At 45.0% G+C, this 21,285-nt stretch overlaps 1 protein-coding gene across 5 annotated transcripts in view; it reads left to right on the forward strand.

Moving 5' to 3' along the window:
* slc44a5b (solute carrier family 44 member 5b) overlaps nt 1-21,285 on the forward strand; it is a 389,888-nt gene that overhangs the window by 199,321 nt on the left and 169,282 nt on the right. For all 5 annotated transcript variants that reach the window (XM_048601655.1, XM_048601658.1, XM_048601657.1 and 2 more), the window contains exons 2-3: nt 1,093-1,141; nt 20,599-20,672. In XM_048601655.1, the coding sequence (XP_048457612.1) occupies nt 1,093-1,141; nt 20,599-20,672 (123 nt within the window). The remainder of the gene's footprint in view (nt 1-1,092; nt 1,142-20,598; nt 20,673-21,285) is intronic.

The raw sequence follows: 21,285 nt of genomic DNA on the forward strand, positions 1-21,285 counted from the left end.
TACTGAGGGAGCGCCGCACTGTCGGAGGGTCAGTACTGAGGGAGCGCTGCACTGTCTTAGGGTCAGTACTGAGGGAGTGCCGCACTGTCGGAGAGTCAGGACTGAGGGAGTGCTGCACTATCGGAGGGTTGGTACTGAGGGAAAAGTAAGATAAAAGTTCTCCCCAGTGTTCTCCACAGTATTGATCCATCAGCCAGCATCATTGCTATTTGTAGTAACTCACTTCTCACCAATTGGATTGTAGATTACGATAGTGAGACCTTTTAAAAAGCATTTTACTTGCTTTTAAAATTCTTTGGCATGTTATGAGGTGGTGAAAGGTGCTGTATGAATGCAGGTTGTCTTGGTGGGTGTGCTACATTAACACAAAGTGAGGAGTGTCTGATCAGGTTTTCTGTCTTGACTTCACACATTGCTTTTTTGTCAGACCCATGCTCTGACAAAAAAGCAATGTGTGAATTTGAGATGTGTCCACATTGAAATCCCCCAGTTTAATGGTAAGATTGATGTTGGATAATGTAATTACAATCAGCACAGAAGCAAATAATTGAAAATGAATATTGATTTCTTGTTTGACATTGCAAAGTGTCTGGTCTGTGTGTGTTGACAGAGTTTGTATTCTGCATGTCATATTTATCTTCCACATGACCTTATCAAAATCCCTTTGCTGCCACTTGGGAACATTGGGATGGTTCTTGGGACATTTTGCTGCCAGGTCAAAGCAGGTGATGACCAGTTCTGAAGCAGGGTCATTGAACCCAAAACGTTTACTCTGATTTCTCTCCATTGACCTGCTGAGCTTTGCCAGCAATTTCTGTTTTTGTTTCGGTTTTTGATTTCCAGCACCCACAGTTTTTTTTTCTTGTTTAACAACGATCCTCTGATCCCTCTCATTAGGAATTGAGTGGAGAGTTAAAACATGATAATTTTCAGGGATCTGTGAAAAGAAATGGAGGTGGAATTGGATAAATCTTTCAAAGTGCCAGCACAGGTATAAGGGGCCAAATGGCCTATTTCATTGTAGTGAGAGTCTCTGCTTTTGCTGGATGTATTTTGTGAATGAGTTTTGACTTGCGTCTTTCTGTCTTCCAGGAGAGCCTCGGAGATTTGATCCAACGTTCAAGGGACCAATCCATAGCAGGTAGGTGAACTGTTTCTGTCCCCTACAATATTCTGATGGCAAGAGAGATTGTGCTGAAATGTCTGGGACGTTAGTGAAATGGTGTAGGTGTTTGATCAGGCCCTTTACCCAGCACCAAGCCCAGTCCCCCTATCCCTCCTCTCCTCACCGGCTCACAGTCTGGCTGTGGTCAATCCTGCCACTGCTTTGAAATACTTCTCGTGCGCATACCTGGTGGTTTTCCTTAGGCTGTCGTTGCCCATTGGGAAAGAGGATGGAGGAAGCAGATTTACCAGACGGGTTTTGTACAGTCAGGGGCTGTCACCTCTGAGAGTGCACAGCCCTCCTTGATGTGTGCTGTTCTCTCATTGGCCAGATGCTTCTTGAGCATTCCCTGATTTTAATCACTCTACTGTTGGTGGCCATTCCTTCAGATCCTGGCCCTGAGCTCTGGAATTCCCTTCCTAAACATCTCCATCTCTCCTGCTCTGTCTCCTTAAAACCTGCCTCTTTGACAATGCCTTTGGCCAGCTGTAATCCAAAGAACACCTGGTTAGTATGGGGACAGTTCTTATCAACCTTACTGTAGTGATGGGAACGAAGTCAGACAGGTGGACATCATAGAATATGAGTTCCCTGACTGGGGCTGTTCATCTGGTCCAATCAGGGAGCCCTGGCTGACAGATATAAGCAGGAGTGTCAGTGGTGCTGTTCACTCTGAGATCTGGCTCTGAGGAAGCCAGACCAGTGTCAAGTATAGAAAAGGGTGACTTGTTAATGAGATACCGGCCTTCACAGAGTTATATCTGGTGGTCAGAATTGGATGCTGATGTAGCCACATTGGTGGGACAGTGCTCAGAGAGCCAACAAGGACAAAAATCACCGCTGGCAGCTCCCCCACATTCATTTGGAATGGCTGGGTACACCATGGATTCGGTTATTTGTCGACCGTGTTGGCCTTTTATTGGAACCACTATTTTTAGTCATTGTGGACACCCATTCAAAGTAGCTGGATGTGCATAGAATTCATTCATCAAACATTGGGGACAACAGTTGAAAAGTTGCGAGTATCTTTTTACAACACACGGACTCCCAGAGATGCTGGTCACAGACAAGAGGCTGTCGCTTAGCAGCAGGGAATTCGAGTATTTCCTAAAGTCGAATGACCTTTGGCATTTTTGGACAGCTCCATACCATCCATTGCCCAATGAGCCGGTGGAAAGAGCAGTCCAAACTCTGAAGACAGGCTTAAAGCAACAGCCTACAGTTTCACTCGATACCAAACTTTCCTGGTCCCTGTTTGACTATTGGACCAACCCCCATGCAACTGCAGGGATAGCTCCAGCAAAGTTGCTAATGGGGAGAAGTCTCCGTACCAGGTTAAATCTGATCGTCCCAGACCTGCAAGGGAGCGTGTAACAGCATCAGGAGTGCCCGTGCTTGGCGAGAGAGACAGTTTGCTTTAAGGGACAATGTTTGGTGTAGGAACCATAGGAATAGCCCTGCATGGGTATGAGACATGGTCAATGCGAGGTCAGATCGCACGACGTACAACGTTCGGGTAGGAGAGGCAGTCCTGAACAAAGGACATGGACCACATGAAAGCTGCAACCTCACAAACAGGGCAGGAGTAAACTTACCCGGCCCCTCAGGACATCCAGCAAGGCTGTCAGAACCCATGGGTTCTTCCCCTCCGCTTAGCATCAAAGACACCTCAGAGTCTGAGATGGATATGGCTGATGTCACAGCCTCAAAGCTGTTACTGCCTGAAGCAGAAGGTGGATTTCGGCCGAGATGTTCCGTGTGCAAGAGGCAGGCTACGGCCTGGTACATGTGGCCTGTATTCAAGGCAGACTTGGAGGGACTGCACCTGGTGTGAAAACGTCCCAAGATAAGCTACAGGATAAAGAACAGGCCTACGTCCCAGGACGTAGAGTTGGGGGGATGTAAGTCAGGTGGACCTCATAGAATCTGAGTTCCCTGACTGGGGCTGTTATCCTGGCCCAATTAGGGAGCCCTGGCTGACAGATATAAACAGGAGTGTCAGGGCTTCTGCTCACTCTAGGAACCGGTTCTGAGCTAGCTGGGTCAGTATTCTTACTAAACCCGTGTAAATAAAGGCTGACTTGGTGACAGGATACCAGCCTGTGTGGTGTTACTTCAGTTACAAAATAGCCTTCCCCATGAGACTATGACAAATGTAAGGGTTCCGTTCTTGCCATCCTCAGTCTCTGTGCAGGCGCCACTCCATCCTCTTGGCCACTGTCTCCCAGCTGGGCGTGACTGCTCTCAGCTGCTCCCGTTCTTGTCCAATCCAGTTGTAACCAGCATCCCGTGCTGCATGAGGAGGCTTTTGCCCTGCATAAATCTCAGGGAGACTGACGCCATTATCTTCAGCCCCCTCTTTGAACTCAGCTTGTGCGTTACCGATACCATCACTCTCCCTGGCAACAGCCAGAGAGTAAACCAGTCTGTTCATATGTTGTGGCAACGTCATTAGACAAGTATTACAGAAACTCGGGTTAATGCTCCGGGGACAGAACAGGACACCAGTTGGGTGTGGAATGCACTGCCTAAAATGTGGTGAAGGCAGGTTCATTTGGGAAATTCAAGAGGGAATTGCATGGTTATTTGGATAGAAATAGTGTCAGGGATATAGGGAAAAGGCAGCAAATTGGCACTGGGTAGTAGACTGGTGCAGGCATGATGGGCCAAATGGCCTCCTTTTGTGCTGTGACATTTCAGTGATTCAATGACATGAGCTTAAAAGCCACCAGTGCAGATAAAATTTTCTTCAACAAACATCCAAATGAAATCATGCTGTTGAATTTGGTAAAAACCCATCTGGTTCACTAATGTCATTTAGGGAAGGAAACTGCCATCGTTTACCTGGTCTGGCCTCCATGTGACTCCAGACCCACAGCAACGTGGTTGTCTACAATGTCTGATCAGCCATTATTTCACTGAATGGCAGAGCAGACTGAATGGCTTATTTCTGCTGCGATGTCGTATAGTCCGAAAGGAACAAATACTGAACTTGCTTTTGGCACCCATCCCTTGAAAATGGGCAAAAATGCATTGTGTCTCATTTACTTTCATAGAATCACATAATCTAACAGCACACAATGAGGCCATTTAGTCCATCATGCCTGTACTGGCTCTTTGAAGGAGCTATTGATTTAATCCCAATTTACTTCAAGTTCCCCATAGTCCTGCAGAATTTCTTCGCCTCTCCAGGATTTCTCCAATTCCCTTCAATCAGTTTTTATTGAATCTGCTTCCATAGCCCTTTCAGGCAGCACGTTCCAGATCACACGAAACCATGCTAAAATAAATCTTTCCTCATGTATTTATTCAGTTTTTAAATCAGTGTCTCCACAGCCATCATAAACAGAAACATTCAAGATTTCATTTAGCAACTGGCATTACAGAGCTATTTGTTCGTTGAGGGTTATTGTGAAAAATTACTTTGCACTTACCTCATGATCTCTGCACCTACCCAATGATTCTTAATGATTGGCCCAGTTTAAATTGGAATCTTTATTTGCTTCTTAGGGACAAAGTGAGAGGATCTAATTCGCATTTAAACAACTGTTCAATGTGATTCCTGTTTACCCAGTGTGTGTACAGCTGGGCAGAAAACTTTATTCACTGACAAAGCAATTCTGACCATAACAAGACCATAAGATACAGGAACAGAATTAGGCCATTCAGCCCATCGAGTCTGCTCTGTCCATTTAATGAGAACATGGCTGATTTGATAATCCTACATTTTCCTGCTTTTTCCTCATGATCCTTAATTCCCTGACAGTTTAAAAATCTGTCTCAGCCTTGAAAGTAGTTAATAACCCAGCCTCAAAATCCCTCTGTGGTAAAGAGTTCCACAAATTCACTACCCTCTGAGAGAAGAAGTTCCTCCTCATCTCTGCCTTAAATGTGTGACCCCGTATTGTGAGATTATTTAGGGAGGCAATGGGCTAGTGGTATTATCTCTGGACTGTTACTCCAGAGACCCAGGGAATATTACTGGGACCCAGGGTTGAATCCAGCCACGGCAGATGTGGAATTTGAATCCAATAAAAGTCTGGAATTAAGAATCTAATGATGATCCATTGACGATTGTTGGGAAAAATGCATCTGATTCACTAATGTCCTTTAGGGAAGGAAACTGCCATCCTTACCTGGCCTGGCCTATATGTGACTCCAGACCCACAGCAATGTCGTTGACTCTTAACTGCCCTCTGGGCAAACAGGGATGGGCAATAAATGCTGCCTAGCCAGCGACACCCTCATCCCATGAATGAATAAAAACATTCCCTCTGGTCCTAGACACTCCCACAATGGGAAACAACCTTTCCATAAGATGATAAGACATAGGAGCAGAAATTAGGCCATTCAGCCCATCAAGTCTGCCCCATCATTCAATCATGGCTGTTACGTTTCTCAACCCCATTCTCCTGCTTTCTCCCCATAACCCTTGATCCCCTTGACAAACAAGAACCTGTCTATCTCCATCTTAAATATACTCAATACCCTGGTCTCCACAGCCTTCTGTGGCAGTGAATTCCATAGATTCACCACCCTCTGTTTGAATAAGTTTCTCCTCATCTCTGTTCTAAAGGGTCTTCTCTTTACTCTAAGGCTGTGCGCTCGGGTCCTAGTCTCTCCTACCAATGGAAAAATCTTCCCAACGTCCACTCTGTCCAGGCCGTTCAGTATTCTGTAAGTTTCAATTAGATCCCCCCCCCTCATCCTAAACTCCATTAAGTATAGACCCAGAGCCCTCAAATGTCCCTCAAATGTTAAGCCTTTCATTCCTGGGATCATTCTCGTGAACCTGCTCTGCACCCGCTCCAGGGCCAGTACATCCTTCCTGAGATATGGGGCCCAAAACTGCACACAATACTCCAAATGTGGCCTGACCAGAGTTTTATAAAGCCTCAGAAGTACATCCCTGCTTTTATATTCTGGTCCTCTCAGAATAAACACCAACATTGTATTTGCCTTCCTAACTACTGACTCAACCTGAAGATTTACTTTAAGAAAATCCTGGACTAGGACTCCCAAGTGCGTTTGCACTTCAGATTTCTGAATTTTCATCGCATTTAAAAAATAATCAATGCCTCTATTCTCCCTATCAATGTGCACACTTTCCATGTTGTATTCCATCTGCCAACTTTTTGCCCACTCTCCTAACCTGTCTGAATCCTTCTGCAACCTCCTGCCTGTCCACAAATATCCTGTCAACTCCCCAATGAATTTGTACATTTTGATAATGTTACCCCTCATTCTTCTAAACTCCAGTGAGTACAGGCCTAACCTACTCAACCTCTCCTCATCAGACAGTCCCATTCAAGCGACTGTTTTTAACCATTTCCTCTGATAGCAAGATCCGCAGTTAGCCTGAGAAGGAATTTCCTCGGGTGTTCCTGGGATTTCTCAGTGACAATCTCACAATCAAAGCAAACACTGCATGGAAGGAGTCATTGAGCTCATTTTGGCCCAGTAAGGGTCAGCCAGTCTGTCTTACTTCCCAACCCAGAATCTCTGCCCTTATTATCATTGGAAAGACCAAGTACCTGAGGGGTTCTGTCTCAACTACCCTTTCCAGCTGTGATAATAGGTAAGGGCTTTAGACCCAGATAACAATCATGTGGAGCTGCTCCAACATTCTTGGTAGTGTGGATGAGCAGAAAGATCTCGGTGTCCATGTGCATAGATCACTGAAAGTTGCCACCCAGGTTGATAGCGTTGTTAAGAAGGCGTACAGTATGTTAGATTTTATTGGTAGAGGGATTGAGTTTCGGAGCCATGAGGTCATGTTGCAGCTGTACAAAACTCTGGTGCGGCCGCACTTGGAGTATTGCGTACAGTTCTGGTCACCGCATTATAGGAAGGATGTGGAAGCATTGGAAAGGGTGCAGAGGAGATTTACCAGGATGTTGCCTGGTATGGAGGGAAGGTCTTATGAGGAAAGGCTGAGGGTCTTGAGGCTGTTTTCGTTAGAGAGAAGAAGGTTAAGAGGTGACTTGATAGAGACATTCAAGATGATCAGAGGATTAGATAGGGTGGACAGTGGGAGCCTTTTTCCTCGGATGGTGATGGCTAGCACGAGGGGACATAGCTTTAAATTGAGGGGTGATAGATATAGGACAGATGTCAGAGGTAGGTTCTTTACTCAGAGAGTAGTAAGGGCGTGGAATGCCCTGCCTCCAAAAATAGTAGACTCGCCCACTTTAAGGCATTTAAATGGTCATTGGATAAACATATGGATGATAATGGAATAGTTTAGGTTAGATGGGCTTCAGATTGGTTTCACAGGTCGGCGCAACATCGAGGGCCGAAGGGCCTGTACTGCGCTGTAATGTTCTATGTTCTATGTTCTATGTTCCAGGAACTGATTCTCATGCAGTTTGCAATTTTTAAAATATTTATTCTTTGGAATATGAGCCTCACTGTTCTTGACCCATTTTTTCGGTAAATGGCTCACAACATTGTGGATATTTTCAAATTAAACTGTTCAGAGATGTTACTGCACACCTCTGGAGCAGGTGGGATGAACTCGGGCCTCCTGGTACAGAGGTAGTGACACTACCACTGCACCACAGGGGCCTTTAGAATCAGTGCTATTGATGAAGATAACTTTATCAACCTTTTCAGATTGTTGTAACACACTTCAGGAGAAGATGGGTATTGAACCAAGGCCCTCTATCTGAGAGGTACGGACACTACCACTGTAGCATAAGTGCAGCCTTAACCTTGATTGTGTGGTGGTTCAAATGATCATCTAAATAGCTCTTAAAATGGTCTGTGGGTTTCCGTCTCCATCGCCCTTTCCAGCAGTGAGTTCCAGATTCCCACCACCCTCTGGCTGAAAAGTTTTTTTCCTCAAATCCCCTCTAAATCTCCTGTTCCTTCCCTTAAACTGTGCCCCTGGTTACTGACCCCACAACCAAGGGGAAAATTTACTCCTGATCTGCCCTGCCTACGTCCCTCAGAACTTTGTACTCCTCAATCAGATCCTCCCCCTTCTCTGCTGTTCGTGTTCTCCCATGTTATCAGCCACAGAGACTCCAATTTAGAGAAATTACAGCCCTAGCTCAAACCTTTAGCATTCTACTTGACTGATTCTTAACAGTTTCTTTGCAGTGGACGATGAAGACAATTTACTGAGCCCTTTACAAATTTGCCAACATGAACTTCTGCAAACCTGAGAACCTAAAAATTCTCAATTTGAACAAGAATTCAAGCCAAACTCTCCTGGGTTGGAAGCTGTGCAAACTACAGCCTGTTGCTGAGCTGACTGGTTCCCAGAACATAGAACATAGAACATAGAACATAGAACATAGAACAGTACAGCACAGTACAGGCCCTTCAGCCCACGATGTTGTGCCGAACTTTTACCCTAATCCTAAGGTCTATCTAACCTCCACCCATACCTTAGAGGTATAGATAGAGTAGACAGCCAGAGACATTTTCCTAGGGTGGAGGGAGCTATTACGAGGGGGCACAGTTTTAAAGTGAGTGGAGGTTAATATAGGGGAGACGTCAGAGGTAGGTTCTTTACTCAGAGAGTGGTCGGGGCGTGGAATGTATTGCCGGAGAGGGTAGTGGCGTCGGCCTCATTAGGGGCATTTAAGCAGCTATTAGATAGGAGTATGGATGATAGTATAAGGCAGGGGAGGAGGTTAAATAGACCTTAGGATTAGGGTAAAAGTTCAGCACAACATCGTGGGCTGAAGGGCCTGTACTGTGCTGTACTGTTCTTTGTTCTTTGTTCTTGTAGTATCATGCTCAGGTTTCCTCCCACAGTCCAAAGATGTGCAGGCTAGGTGGATTGGCCATGCTAAATTGCCAGAATTGCCAGAACCCCCTTCCCCTCCCCCATTTCTGAAGAAGGGTCTAGGCCCGAAATGTCAGCTTTCCTGCTCCTCTGATGCTGCTTGGCCTGCTGTGTTCATCCAGCTCTACACCTTGTTACCTCTAAATTACCCATAGTGTTCAGGGATCTGTAGGTTAGGTGTGTTAGCCATGGGAAATGCAGGGACAGCGTAGGGGGATGGGTCTGCGTGGGATACTGTTCAGAGGGTTGGTGAAGACTTGGGCCAAATGGCCTGTTTCCACAGTCTGGGGATTCTATTAACAAAAATATCATTAATTCATCTAGTCCCATTTGCCAGCATTTGGCCTGTATCCTTCTCAATCCATCCTATTCATGTACCCATCCAGATGCCTTTCAAACGTTGTAATTGTACCAGATTCCACCACTTCCTCTGGCAGCTCTTTCCATACACACATCATCCTCTGTGTGAAAAAGTTGCCCTTAGGTCCCTTTTCAATTTTTCCCCCCTCACCTTAAACTTACGCCCTCTCGTTTCAGACTCCCCTACCCTGTCTATTCACCTTATTCACCTTATCTATGTTCCTCATGATTTTATAAGCGTCTATAAGGTCACCCCTCAGCCTCTGACGCTCCAGGGAAAATTGCACCAGTCTATTCAGCCTTTCTCTATAGCTCAGAACATGCAGTCCCAGCAACATCCTTGTAAATCTCTTCTGAACCCTTTCAAGTTTAACAATGTCTTTGCTAAATCAGGGAGACCAGAACTGATTAGTTAGGCCACATTGGGAATACTGCAATGTCCTGTATGATAGCAACATGGCGTAACATGGTGGGAAAGAGGGACTAGTGTAGGTAGGAGTGTATTTCTGATGGTATACACTTCTCCTGTATTGTTTGATTCTGTGATTTAACGATATTGATCCTCCAACAGTGCGGCGCTCCCTCAGCACTGACCCTCTGACAGTGCGGCGCTCTCTCAGCACTGATCCTCTGACAGTGCGGCACTCCCTCAGTACTGACCCTCCGACGTGCGGAACTCCCTCAGTACTGACCCTCCGACAGTGCGGAACTCCCTCAGTACTGACCCTCTGACAGTGCGGCACTCCCTCAGTACTGACCCTCTGACAGTGTGGCACCCCCTCAGTACTGACCCTCTGACAGTGCGGCACTCCCTCAGTACTGACCCTCTGACAGTGCGGCGCTCCCTCAGCACTGACCCTCTGACTGTGTGGCACTCCCTCAGCACTGACCCTCTGAAATCTCCCAACACTCAATTGTTGCCTTGAAGATGTAAATTTATGCTTGAGTGTACATGATTTTACATTGTTACCTTGCTGACCCCCTAGTGATTTTGGTCCCCACAGACCAATTTCCCCAGTTGGAAACTATTTGTTTATTGTTTCACTTATTTCAGTTTATACCTGCTCCCTGGTCAATGTGCTGGAACATTTAACTTCAAATATTGCCAACTCTTTGTTATTAATTTGCGTTGGAATGATTTGTGAAATATTGTGCCTGTATATTGGTCTATCAGGTTTCTTACTGACCAGCTCAATTACTCATTTAATCAATAATCAGAACCACAAGTTGAATTGAAAGTTGCTGGATTCCATGGACAAGTAAATGATTGGCACAAGATAAATTAAAGATCAGTCTATTTTTCCACACGCAGAAATACAATTGATTCACTTCAATAAGCTTCAGCACATTCTGACAGAATAATGTAGCATTTAATAACTGCTTTCACTATTCAGCGACTTAATATCTGATATCATCATGCAACAGTATAGTATAATCTTCACAGTCAGTCTTTAAATATGAAATGTAACAAATGCTTACAGCTATTTTGTTCACTTCAGCAGCTGATGGTGGCTTTATCATCAATTAATTGTCCAGTAGTCCACGGCCGCAGGTTAATGTTCTGAGGTCCTGGGTTCAAAGGCAGCTGGTGGGGTTGAAATTTTAAATTTGGAATCTAAAATTAATCTGCCATGGTGATTATGAAGCTATTATCAGTTGTAAAAACCCTTCTGGTTCATGAATGTTGTTTTGGGAAGGAAATCTGCTGTCCTTACCTGGTCTGGCCACCACAGTGAGACCATGGTAGGCTCATGCAGAAGGTAAGGAGGCATGGAATAGGGGGAAATGTGGCAGATTGGATTCAGAATTGGTTGACCCTTAGAAGACAAAGGGTGGTAGTGGACGGAAAATATTCAACATGGTGCTCAGTTACGAGTGGTGTACCACAAGGATCTGTTCTGGGTCCTCTTCTGTTTGTGATTTTTGTAAATGATTTGGATGAAGGAGTGGAAGGGTGGATTAGCAAGTTCGCGGATGATACGAAGGTGGGTCGAGTTGTGGATAGCGCGGAGGGCTGTTCTAGGTTACAAACGGACATTGATAGGATGCAGAGCTGGGCTGAGAAGTGGCAGATGGAGTTTAACTCTGAAAAGTGTGAGGTTATTCATTTTGTAAGGACAAACTTGAAAGCAGAATACAGGGTTAATGGAAAGATTCTTGGCAGTGAGGAGGAGCAGAGGGATCTTGGGGTTCATGTTCACAGTTCCCTGAGAGCTGCCACGCAGGTGGATAGAGTTGTTAAGAAGGCGTATGGTATGTTAACTTTTATTAATAGAGGGATTGAGTTCAAGAGCCGTGAAGTTATGCTCCAGCTATACAAAACCCTCGCTCGGCCACATCTGGAGTATTGTGTTCAGTTCTGGTCACTTCATTACAGGAAAGATGTGGAAGCGTTAGAAAAGGTGCATAGGAGATTTACCAGGGTGTTGCCTGGAATGGAGGGAAGGTCTTACGAGGAAAGTTTGAGAGAGCTCGGGCTTTTCTCTTTGGAACGACGAAGGATGAGAGGTGACTTGATAGAGGTGTACAAAATGATCAGAGGTATAGGTAGAGTAGACAGCCAGAGACTTTTTCCTGGGGTGAAGGTAGCTTTTATGAGGGGACATAACTTTAAAGTGAAAGGAGGTAGATATCGGGGAGACGTCAGAGGTAGGTTCTTTACTCAGAGAGTGGTAGGGGCCTGGAATACATTGCCGGAGAGGTAGTGGAGTCGGCCTCATTAGGGGCATTTAAGTGGCTATTAGATAGGCATATGGATGATAGTATAAGGTAGCGGTGGAGGTTAGACAGACCTTAGGTTTACTGTAAAAATTCAGCACAACATCATGGGCCGAAGGGCCTGTACTGTGCTGTACTGTTCTATGTTCTATGTTCTATGAGACCAACAGCTTTGATATACCAGCATTAGAGGCAGTCCAGTAAAGGCTCACTCGGCTGGTATGGGGTATGGGGGGACTGTCTAATGAGGAGAGGGTCAGTAGGTTGGGTCTGTATTCATTAGAATTCCAAAGAACGAGAGATGACCTTACTGAAACATACAGGATTCTCATGGTACTATCGGCTCCATGTGGAGAAGTTGTTTTCCCGTGTGGGCAAGGCTAGGACAAGACTCAGAATGAGGGGTTGCCCACTTAAGACAGAGATGAGGAGGAATTTCTTTTCTCAGAGGGGAGTGAATCTGTGGAATTCTTTACCACAGAGGGCTGTTGAGGTCTTTAAGTATATTCAAGGCTGAGTTGGACAGACTTTGAACCAGTAAGAAAATCAAGGGATATGGGGAAAAGGCAGGGAAGTAGAGTTGAGGATTATCAGATCAGCCATAATCTCATTGAATGGCAGATCAGACTCGATGGGCTGAATGGCCTACATGTGCTCCTGTGTCTGATGGTTCATTGTCAATGTGGATGATTCTTAAAAGTCCTCGTTGGGGTGAAGGTGGTGGTGAGTTGGGTGTTGGGATCGACGTTGTAACTGCTCTGTATTCTGTCACACTGTTTACACGCAGAACCATTGGATACTAATTGCACAGCTTTTGTTAAAAATTCATCCATGGGATGTGGGCATCACTGGTTATACTTACTCTCGTTCTTCAGCCTCTCAAAGCATTTCATGCAATTAATTGCACCCATATGCAATAACTGACATTGGAGAACCCAGTATATATGAGATTCTAGAAAAACACCATCTCACAGCCAGCAGGACTAAGCATCTGGTTGTTTCTGCTTGCTCCCAGTCCACCAACAGTTGACAACGTCCTTCATTGTAGGCTCATCCAAAGATTTTCTTTTGTTCATTCACGGGATGTGGGTGTTTCTGGCTGGGCCAGAATTTATTACCCATCCCCAGTTGCTCAGAGGGATGACATTGCAGTGGGTCTGGAGTTGCATGTAGGTCAGACCAGGTAAGGATAGCAGTTTCTTTCGCTAAAGGACATTAGTGAACCAGATGGACTTTTCCCGACAATTGGTAGTAGCTTCATGGTCATCAATTGACTCTTAATTCCACAGTCTTTTCTACTGAATTCAAATTCCACCATCCACTGTGCCCCAGAGCATTAGCTGAGTTTCTGGATTAAAAGCCTAGTGAAAATACCACTAGGCCATTGCTACGTTAAGTTACATGGGATCCATAGTAGGTTGGTTAATTGGATACAAAATTGACTTGGTCATAGAAGACAGAGCGAAATTATGGAAGGGTTTTTATGTGACTGGAGGTCTGTGACCAGTGGTGTTCTGCAGGCTGGGACCTTTGTTTGTAACATATGTAATGGTCTGGATGAAAATGTGTGTGGTCTGATTTTTTTTTTAATTTACTTGTTGGACGTGAGTGTTACTGGCTGGGCAGCATTTATTGCCCATCCCTAATTGCCCTTGAGGAGGTGAGGGTGAGCTGCCTTCTTGTACCCCTGCTATCCATGTGCTGTAGGCAGATCCATAATGCCCTCAGGGAGGGAATTCCAGGATTCTGACCCAGCAACACTGAAGGAATGGCAAAATATTTCCAAGTCAGGATGGTGAGTGGCTTGGAGGGGAACTTGCAAAGGATGGTGTTCCCATGTACCTGCTGCCCTTGTCCTTCTAGTGGTTGTGGGTTTGGAAGGTGCTGTCTGAGGTGAATTTCCGCAGGGAATCTTGTAGATAGTGCACACTGCTGTGACTGAGTGTTGGTGGTGGAAGGAGTGCTAAGTTTGTAAGTTTGCAGATGACATGAAAATTGGTGAAGTTGTGGATAGTGAGGAAGTTTATCAAAGGATACAGCAAGATATACAACAAAGCTGGGTGGAGAAATGGCAGATGGATCTTAATGTGGACAAGTGTGAGGTGATGCATTTTGAGAGGTCAGATGCAAGAGGAAAGTATACAGTAAATGGCAGGATCCTTACGACCATTAATATACAGAAGGATCTTGGGGTGCGAGTCCATAACTCCCTGAAAGTGAGGAGTCACACATTCCAGGTTAAAGTCCAACAAGTTTATTTGGAATCACAAGCTTTCAGAGCACTGCTCCTTCATCATCATTTCACCTGATGAAGGAGCAGCGCTCCGAAAGCTTGTGATTTCAAATAAATCCGTTGGACTATAACCTAGTGTCATGTGACTTCTGGCTTTGTCCACCCCGTTCGAACACTGGCACTTCCACACCATCACTGGAAATGATAACACAAGTCGATAAGGTGGTAAAGAAAATGTATGGCATATTTGCTTTCATTGGCCAAGGCACTTAGTATAAAAATTGATAAGCCGTGTTGCAGCTGTATAAAATTTTTAGTTTGGCCACATTTGGACTATTGTGTGCAGTTCTGATTACCATGCTATCGGACGATTGCGGAGGCTTTGGAGAGGGTGCAGAAGAGGGTACCTGGATTGGAATGCGCTAGCTATAAGGGGAGGTAGTTTTCACCAAAGTGTCAGAGGCCATGGGGCGACCTGATAGAAGAATTATGAGAGGCATGGATAGGGTGGAGAGTCAGACCCTCTTTCCCAGGGTGGAAATGTCAAATACCAGGGGGCATAGGTTTAAGTTGAGAGGGGTAAAGTTTAAAAGAGATGTGTGAGGAAAGTTTTTTTGCACAAGAGGAGTAGGTGCCTGGGAAGTGCTGCTAGGGGATGTGGTAGAAGAAGATACAATCGCAACATTTAAGAGGCATTTAGATAGACACATGAACAGGCAGGGACTGGAGTGATATGGACTGTGTTCAGGCAGATGGGATTAGTTTAGAATGGCCTCATGGTCAGCACAGACATGGTGGACCAAAGGCCCAGTTCCTGTGCTATACTGTTTGATGTTTTATGTTTTATGTTTAACTCTATGATTTTAAAATTCTCATCCTTGTGTTGAAATCACTACATTCTTCTTGGTCCCCTTTTGCTGTATTCTAAACTGCTCCCAATCCTCTTGATTATCACTTATTCTGGCAGCTTTACACACCTGGGGATTGGCACTCGCTGTCTGAGAGGCTGGTGAAGGCAGAAAGCCTTATCACATTGTGAAAATGGTTCGACATACCCAGGCAACTCTGGGATCTGCAGGAATTCAGTTGAAGAGCTCAGAAATGAAATTAAAGTAGATCGCTCCTTTCTGTCCAGCATCAAGATGTTGGGCCCAATGGCCTCCCTTTATACCTTAAAATCCCTTCAGTGTGGAAATAGGCCATTCAAACCAATGAGTCCACACTCACCCTCCAAACAGTATCTCACCCAGATCCATTCCTGTACCCTACACCTCTCATGGTTAACCCACCTAATCTACACATCCCTGGGCACTGTAGCATGGCCAATCCACCAAACCTGCACATGTTTGGACTGTGGGAGGAAACTGGAGCACCCGGAGGAAACCCACACAGACACGGGGAGAATTTGCAAACTCCACACAGACAGTCGCCCGAGGGTGGAATTGAACCTGGGTCCCTGGAGCTGTGAGGCAGCAGTGCTAACCACTGAGCCACCATGCCACCCTCAATACTGTAATTCTTTTCTAGCCAGGATGCTGTTAGGCTCATAGTTGGTTCATCTACATTTTGGAGAAGCCGTGGATAATCCCTATTGGTTCCTGTGGGCGAGGTCAGTGCCCCCCACCCAACCCCAGTGGTAGATGTCCTGCCTGCCCAAGGAAGCTGCAAGACAGAGGTCAGCAGTTTGTCATGCCAGTGGTACTGCACTTACCTGAAGCCCAGGAACCCAGGTCAAAGGTGAATGAGGTTGGAATGGAGATCCTGGGAGAGGGAATGGTGACTGGTCTAGGGGCAGAGTGTCAGAGCCATGCACAGCCAAATAAGTGTCAACTTGCTGGTGAACAAGTCTCATTGACATTGTCCCAACAGCAGCTCTGAATCCCGCATCTATCCCATCCGGCTCAGAAGGAGGGTGGTCTTCTCACTCTGAGGCACTGCACAGATGCTCTCCAGCAATGAATTGACACTGGCCCAAATCAGTTTCCGTTGTGAGAGGCTGCATTAAATCCAGCGTCACTTCTCTCAGTTTTTATGTAGGTGGGATAGTCCTCCTTTGAAGCACCTTGGGACTAAAGGTGCTACAGAAATGCAAGTTGTTATTGGTCTAAAAAAGGTGAAACATTAAAGGTCCTACAGAAGTGCAAGTTGTTGTTGATATAAGAAAGGTACAGCATAAAAGGTGTGACAGAAATGCATGTTGTTGTTGATCTAAGAAGGACACAGCATTGAAATGTTGCTTTGACCCAGAGAGTGAACATGCCTCAAACCAGATGTCAGCCTGGGATTTATACAGAAAAGGAAGAGACAGACTTGGTGGGAGATTAAGAAACAGGCAATTGTTAAACTGTGCCTTATAAAAGATCAGTTTCTTTGAAATATAGGAGCTCAGATTTGTTGAGTTGGTGCTGGTTAACCAGACGAGTTTTACTGTGATCTAAAGGCGTGTCATCTATAATGACCCTATCAAAGTTGTTATTGATTTCTCTCTGACGCAGCCTTTCAGCTTGGCTTATCATTTGGGAGTTCTGGTGATTTGTAGAAATCAGTGTTAAAAATGAAGCTCATCTTTTAACAAAAAAAAATGTCAGAAGAACGTGCAACAACAACGATTATATTAATATAGTGTCCCTGAGTATAAAAATAAATGCCTGAGTGCTTCCTGGAAGCATTTTGAAACAAAGTGTGACATTGGGTCATAGGAGGGAATGTTAGCTCAGGTGACCAGAAGCTCTATTGAAGAGGTAGGTTTTTATTAAAGAAGGAAAGTGAGGTCAGAGGCAGAGAGGTGTAGGTAGTGAACTGGGAGCTCAGGAGCTGAAGGTTCAGGGCTGCTGGTGGTAGCATGTCAATTAGCCTCATTCAGGATTCAGAATTGGAGAGGTGCAAAGTCTCCCTGAGAGATCTGGGGGAGGCCACAGAGCAAAGGCCAAGCTGATGCACGTTAAAGTGGAAGCCAGTACAGGTCAGTGAGAGCAGGAGTGATTGGGAATGGGGCTTGATAAGATGGGTTTTAGATGACTTCAGGGTCACAGGAGGAGTTGGGAAAGTGGGAGACCAAAGGTGAGTGATCAGCTAGAAAGCAGTGAAATAGTCAGGTCTTGAGGCTTCAGATCCAAGTGTCAGCAGCAAATCCGTGATTGGGCTCAAAAGTGACATTTAAAATTCGCAGAACCTCCAGGCAAGGTCCAACTCCTACAAGAGACAATCTAATCACCACCCCTTGTCATTCAATGCCATTACCATCACTGAATAAGGTCATAATTCATAAGAGATAGAAGCAGGAGTAGGCCATTCAGCCCATCGAGCCTGCTCCGCCATTCAATAAGATCATGGCTGATCTATCCGTGGTCTCAGCTCCTCCCACCTGCATTATCCCCATATCCCTTAATCCCCCTACCATGCAAAAATCTATCCAACTGTGCCTTAAATATATTTAATGAAGCTGCCTTTACTGTTTCCTTGGGCAGAGAATTCCATAGATTCACCACTCTCTGGGAAAAGCATCTCTGTCCTAAATCTACTTCCCCTAATCTTGAGGCTATGCCTCCTAGTCCTAGTCTCTCCCATCAGTGGAAACAACTTGCCTGCCTCTATCTTACGCATCCCTTTCATAAATTTATATGTTTCTATAAGATCCTGTCTCATTCTTCTGAATTCTAGTGAGTACAGTCCCAGGCGGCTCAACCTCTTCTCATAGGGTAACCCCCTCATCTCCGGAATCAGCCTGGTGAACCTCCTCTGCACCGCCTCCAAAGCCAGTATATCCTTCCTCTAGCACGGAGACCAGAACTGCGCACAATATTCCAGGTGTGGCCTCACTACCACCTTGTACAATTGCAGCAGAACCTCCCTGCTATTAAATTCAATCCCTCTAGCAATGAAAGCTAACATTCCGTTTGCCTTCCTGATTATCTGTTGCACCTGTAAACCAACTTTTAGTCATTCAGGTACAAGCACTCCTAAGTCTCTCTGCACAATAGCATGCTGCAATCTTTCACCATTTAAATGGTGACATCCGAGGGGTTATCATTGACAAGAAGCTGAACTGGACTTGTCACATAAACACAGTGGCTAGAAGAGCAGGTCAGAAGCTGGGAATACTGCAGCGAGTAACTCACCTCCTGACTCCCCGAAGCCTGTCCACCATCTACAAGGCACAAGTCAGGAGTGTGATGGAATAATCCCCACTTGCCTGGATGGGTGCAGCCCCAACAACACTCAAGAAGCTTGACACCATCCAGGACAAAGCAGCCCGTTTGATTGGCACCACATCCACAAACATCCACTCCCTCCACCACCGACGCTCAGCAGCAGCAGTGTGTACTATCTAAAATACTGCAAAAATTCACCAAAGATCCTTAGATAGCACCATCTAGAAAGACAAGGGCATGGGAACACCATCACCTTCACATTCCTCTCCCAGCCACTTACCATCCTGACTTAGAAATATTCTTGTTCAGTGGGTGTCGCTGGCTGGGCCATCATTTATTGCAGGGTCAGTTCAGGGTCAAGCATGTTGCTGTGGGTCTGGAGTCACATGTAGGCCAGACCAGGTGAAGACAGCAGATTGTCTTCCCTAAAGGACATTAGTGACTCTGATAGGTTTGTAAGGCAATAATGGTTTCATGGTTACTTTTAGACGCATGTTTTTGTTAATTCGATATTTTATGGAATTTGTATGCCGCCAGCTGCCATGGCAGGATTGAAACTAATGCCCCAGCAGGGTTCTGGTTACTCACCCACTGACCTGATCACAATAACATTTCCCCCCTGACTAAAATAATGGTGCACTAAGGCAGGAGAGATGGTGGGTGCTGTTGTGAAGCTATGAATGTTATTTCTTGTGATTCCCAGAAGTTCAAGATAAACATAACCTTGAAACTCACCTGCTGGAATGTCATCCTTAGTATATCCCCGATCCCACTGTGTACTGTGGATTGGTATTTTGACTGTGATACAGAGACTGGACTTTAGTAGTCAGTGATGTGACTTTTTAAATCCCGATATATACTCTCATGTAAAGATTTTATTCCTCAGTCATATTCCAATAATGCAATCATCATACGAGAACAATGAAAGGACTAAATTGCAAGGACCAGTTGCACAGTCTGGGTTTGTGTTTCCGTGGGTTTAGAAGGATTATCTGCTAGTGGAGTTTAATATGACAAAGTATTTGAAAAGGAAGATGTGGAGAATCCCAAACCCCCGAGAGGAGTAATCCAGAAGAAGGGGGAGAATCTTAATATCCGACCCAGACCGTTCCGTGGGATGTGAGGAAGCACTTCACACACAAGAGACCCTGGAAATCTGCCACTGTCTTCTGCAAAAATTTTTATTTTTTAATTTGATTTATTTTTGTCACATGTACCTAGGTACAGGTAGATCATACCATACACACTGCATTAGGGTAATAGAACAGAGCGAGGATAACAATGTTACGGCTGCAGAGCAAGGTCAATATTAAATTTAAAATTTGAGAGGTCCATTCAGAAGTCTGATAACATTGGGGAAGAAGCTGTTCTTGAATCTGTTGGTATGTGTGTTTAAGCTTTTGTATCTTCTGCCAGACAGGAGAGCTTGGAAGGGATTCTAACCAGGGTGGGAGGGGTTTTTGATGCTGTTGGCTGCCTCTCCAAGGCAGGGGAAATATAGATGGAGTCAATGAATGGAAGGCTGGTTGCATGATAGACTGGCCTGTGTTCTCTGTAGTCTGTGGATGCAAGGCATTATTTGAGGTTTCAAGCCTGAAATTGACTGATTTTTAACAAACAGAAACAGAAATTGTTGGAGAATCTCAGCAGGTCTTGCAGCATCTGTAGAGAGAGAAACAGAGTTTCAGAAACAGAAACAATAACTCAGTTTCGCTCTTCACAGATGCTGCCAGACTTGCTGAGCTTTTCCAGCAATTTCAGTTCTGTTTGGTCCAGATCTCCAGTGCCCATCCTTGCTGTATTTGCCAGATGTTTGTTGCGTTCGGGAATTACAGATGCTGGAACCAGGAAAGGATGAACGGATAAGCAGACTGGAGTTTAACTGGAGTTAAATGGAGTTCAGTTACAGATCAGCAATGATCTCATTGGACAACAGGACATTCTGAAGCTATCAAATAGATTACTCTTGTTCCTGTGAGATCAATAGCTTTTGGTTGGTGAAGAGTACTGAGAAATATAGAGCAAAGCTGGGTAAGTAGAGTTGGGTGATTAATCCGCTGTGATCTAATAAAATGGCAGAGGAGGTCGCTGGGGATAATGGGCCTCTCCTGATCCTGTGTTGTTCCCGTTTTGACTATATCTTCTGTCTTTTTTTCTCTCCCCATCACTTTAGGCATTGTACAGACATCCTGTGCTGTGTGCTGTTTGTTACTGTGATTCTCGGTTACATTGTTTTGGGAGTTGTCGGTGAGTATGTGACAATCCATAAAATCCAAATACTTGGTTTCTGCTTACCCTCCCTTCTTAAGCATGTTGATTGTTGAAGGACTGCATGGACAAGGCATACTGTAGTGGTGCCTCATCTCAGTGTGTGTGGAAACCGAAAGGAAATAAGATTAAAGGTTCTGGTGGCCCTTGAGCGTTCCTGTTAAGTAATAGGCCTGCTTTGTACAGTGATGAATCGGAATGAGATCAATTCTGACAGGTTCTGTTGTTACCATTGATCCACTAATGACTCCCAGTGAAAGAAGACTGGGTTAAGTCATGCCTTGTAACTAAAAGTCACTTAACTGCCCTGGTTTGATTTTTCATTCATTGTTAAGCTGCTCCAGTGAATATTGACGAATGAATACTGACACAGATGGAAGTTAATGGTAGGCAGCTTTATCCACAGCTGACCAAGTTGTGTCACCATATCTTCACCTTTAATCAATGTTGGCCGATTGTGGCCAATAATTAATGAATCAAGTTGAGAGAAAATTAATGCAATGTTCTGGTCTAAGAAAGGCTCAGTGATTCAAATCACTGAGGACTGTCTACAAAGGTCAAAGGTTAATCAGTTATTGCCATTTCAGCGCAT

This window comes from Rhincodon typus, chromosome 10 (assembly GCF_021869965.1).
Source record: "Rhincodon typus isolate 14 chromosome 10, sRhiTyp1.1, whole genome shotgun sequence".
NCBI lineage: Eukaryota > Metazoa > Chordata > Chondrichthyes > Orectolobiformes > Rhincodontidae > Rhincodon > Rhincodon typus.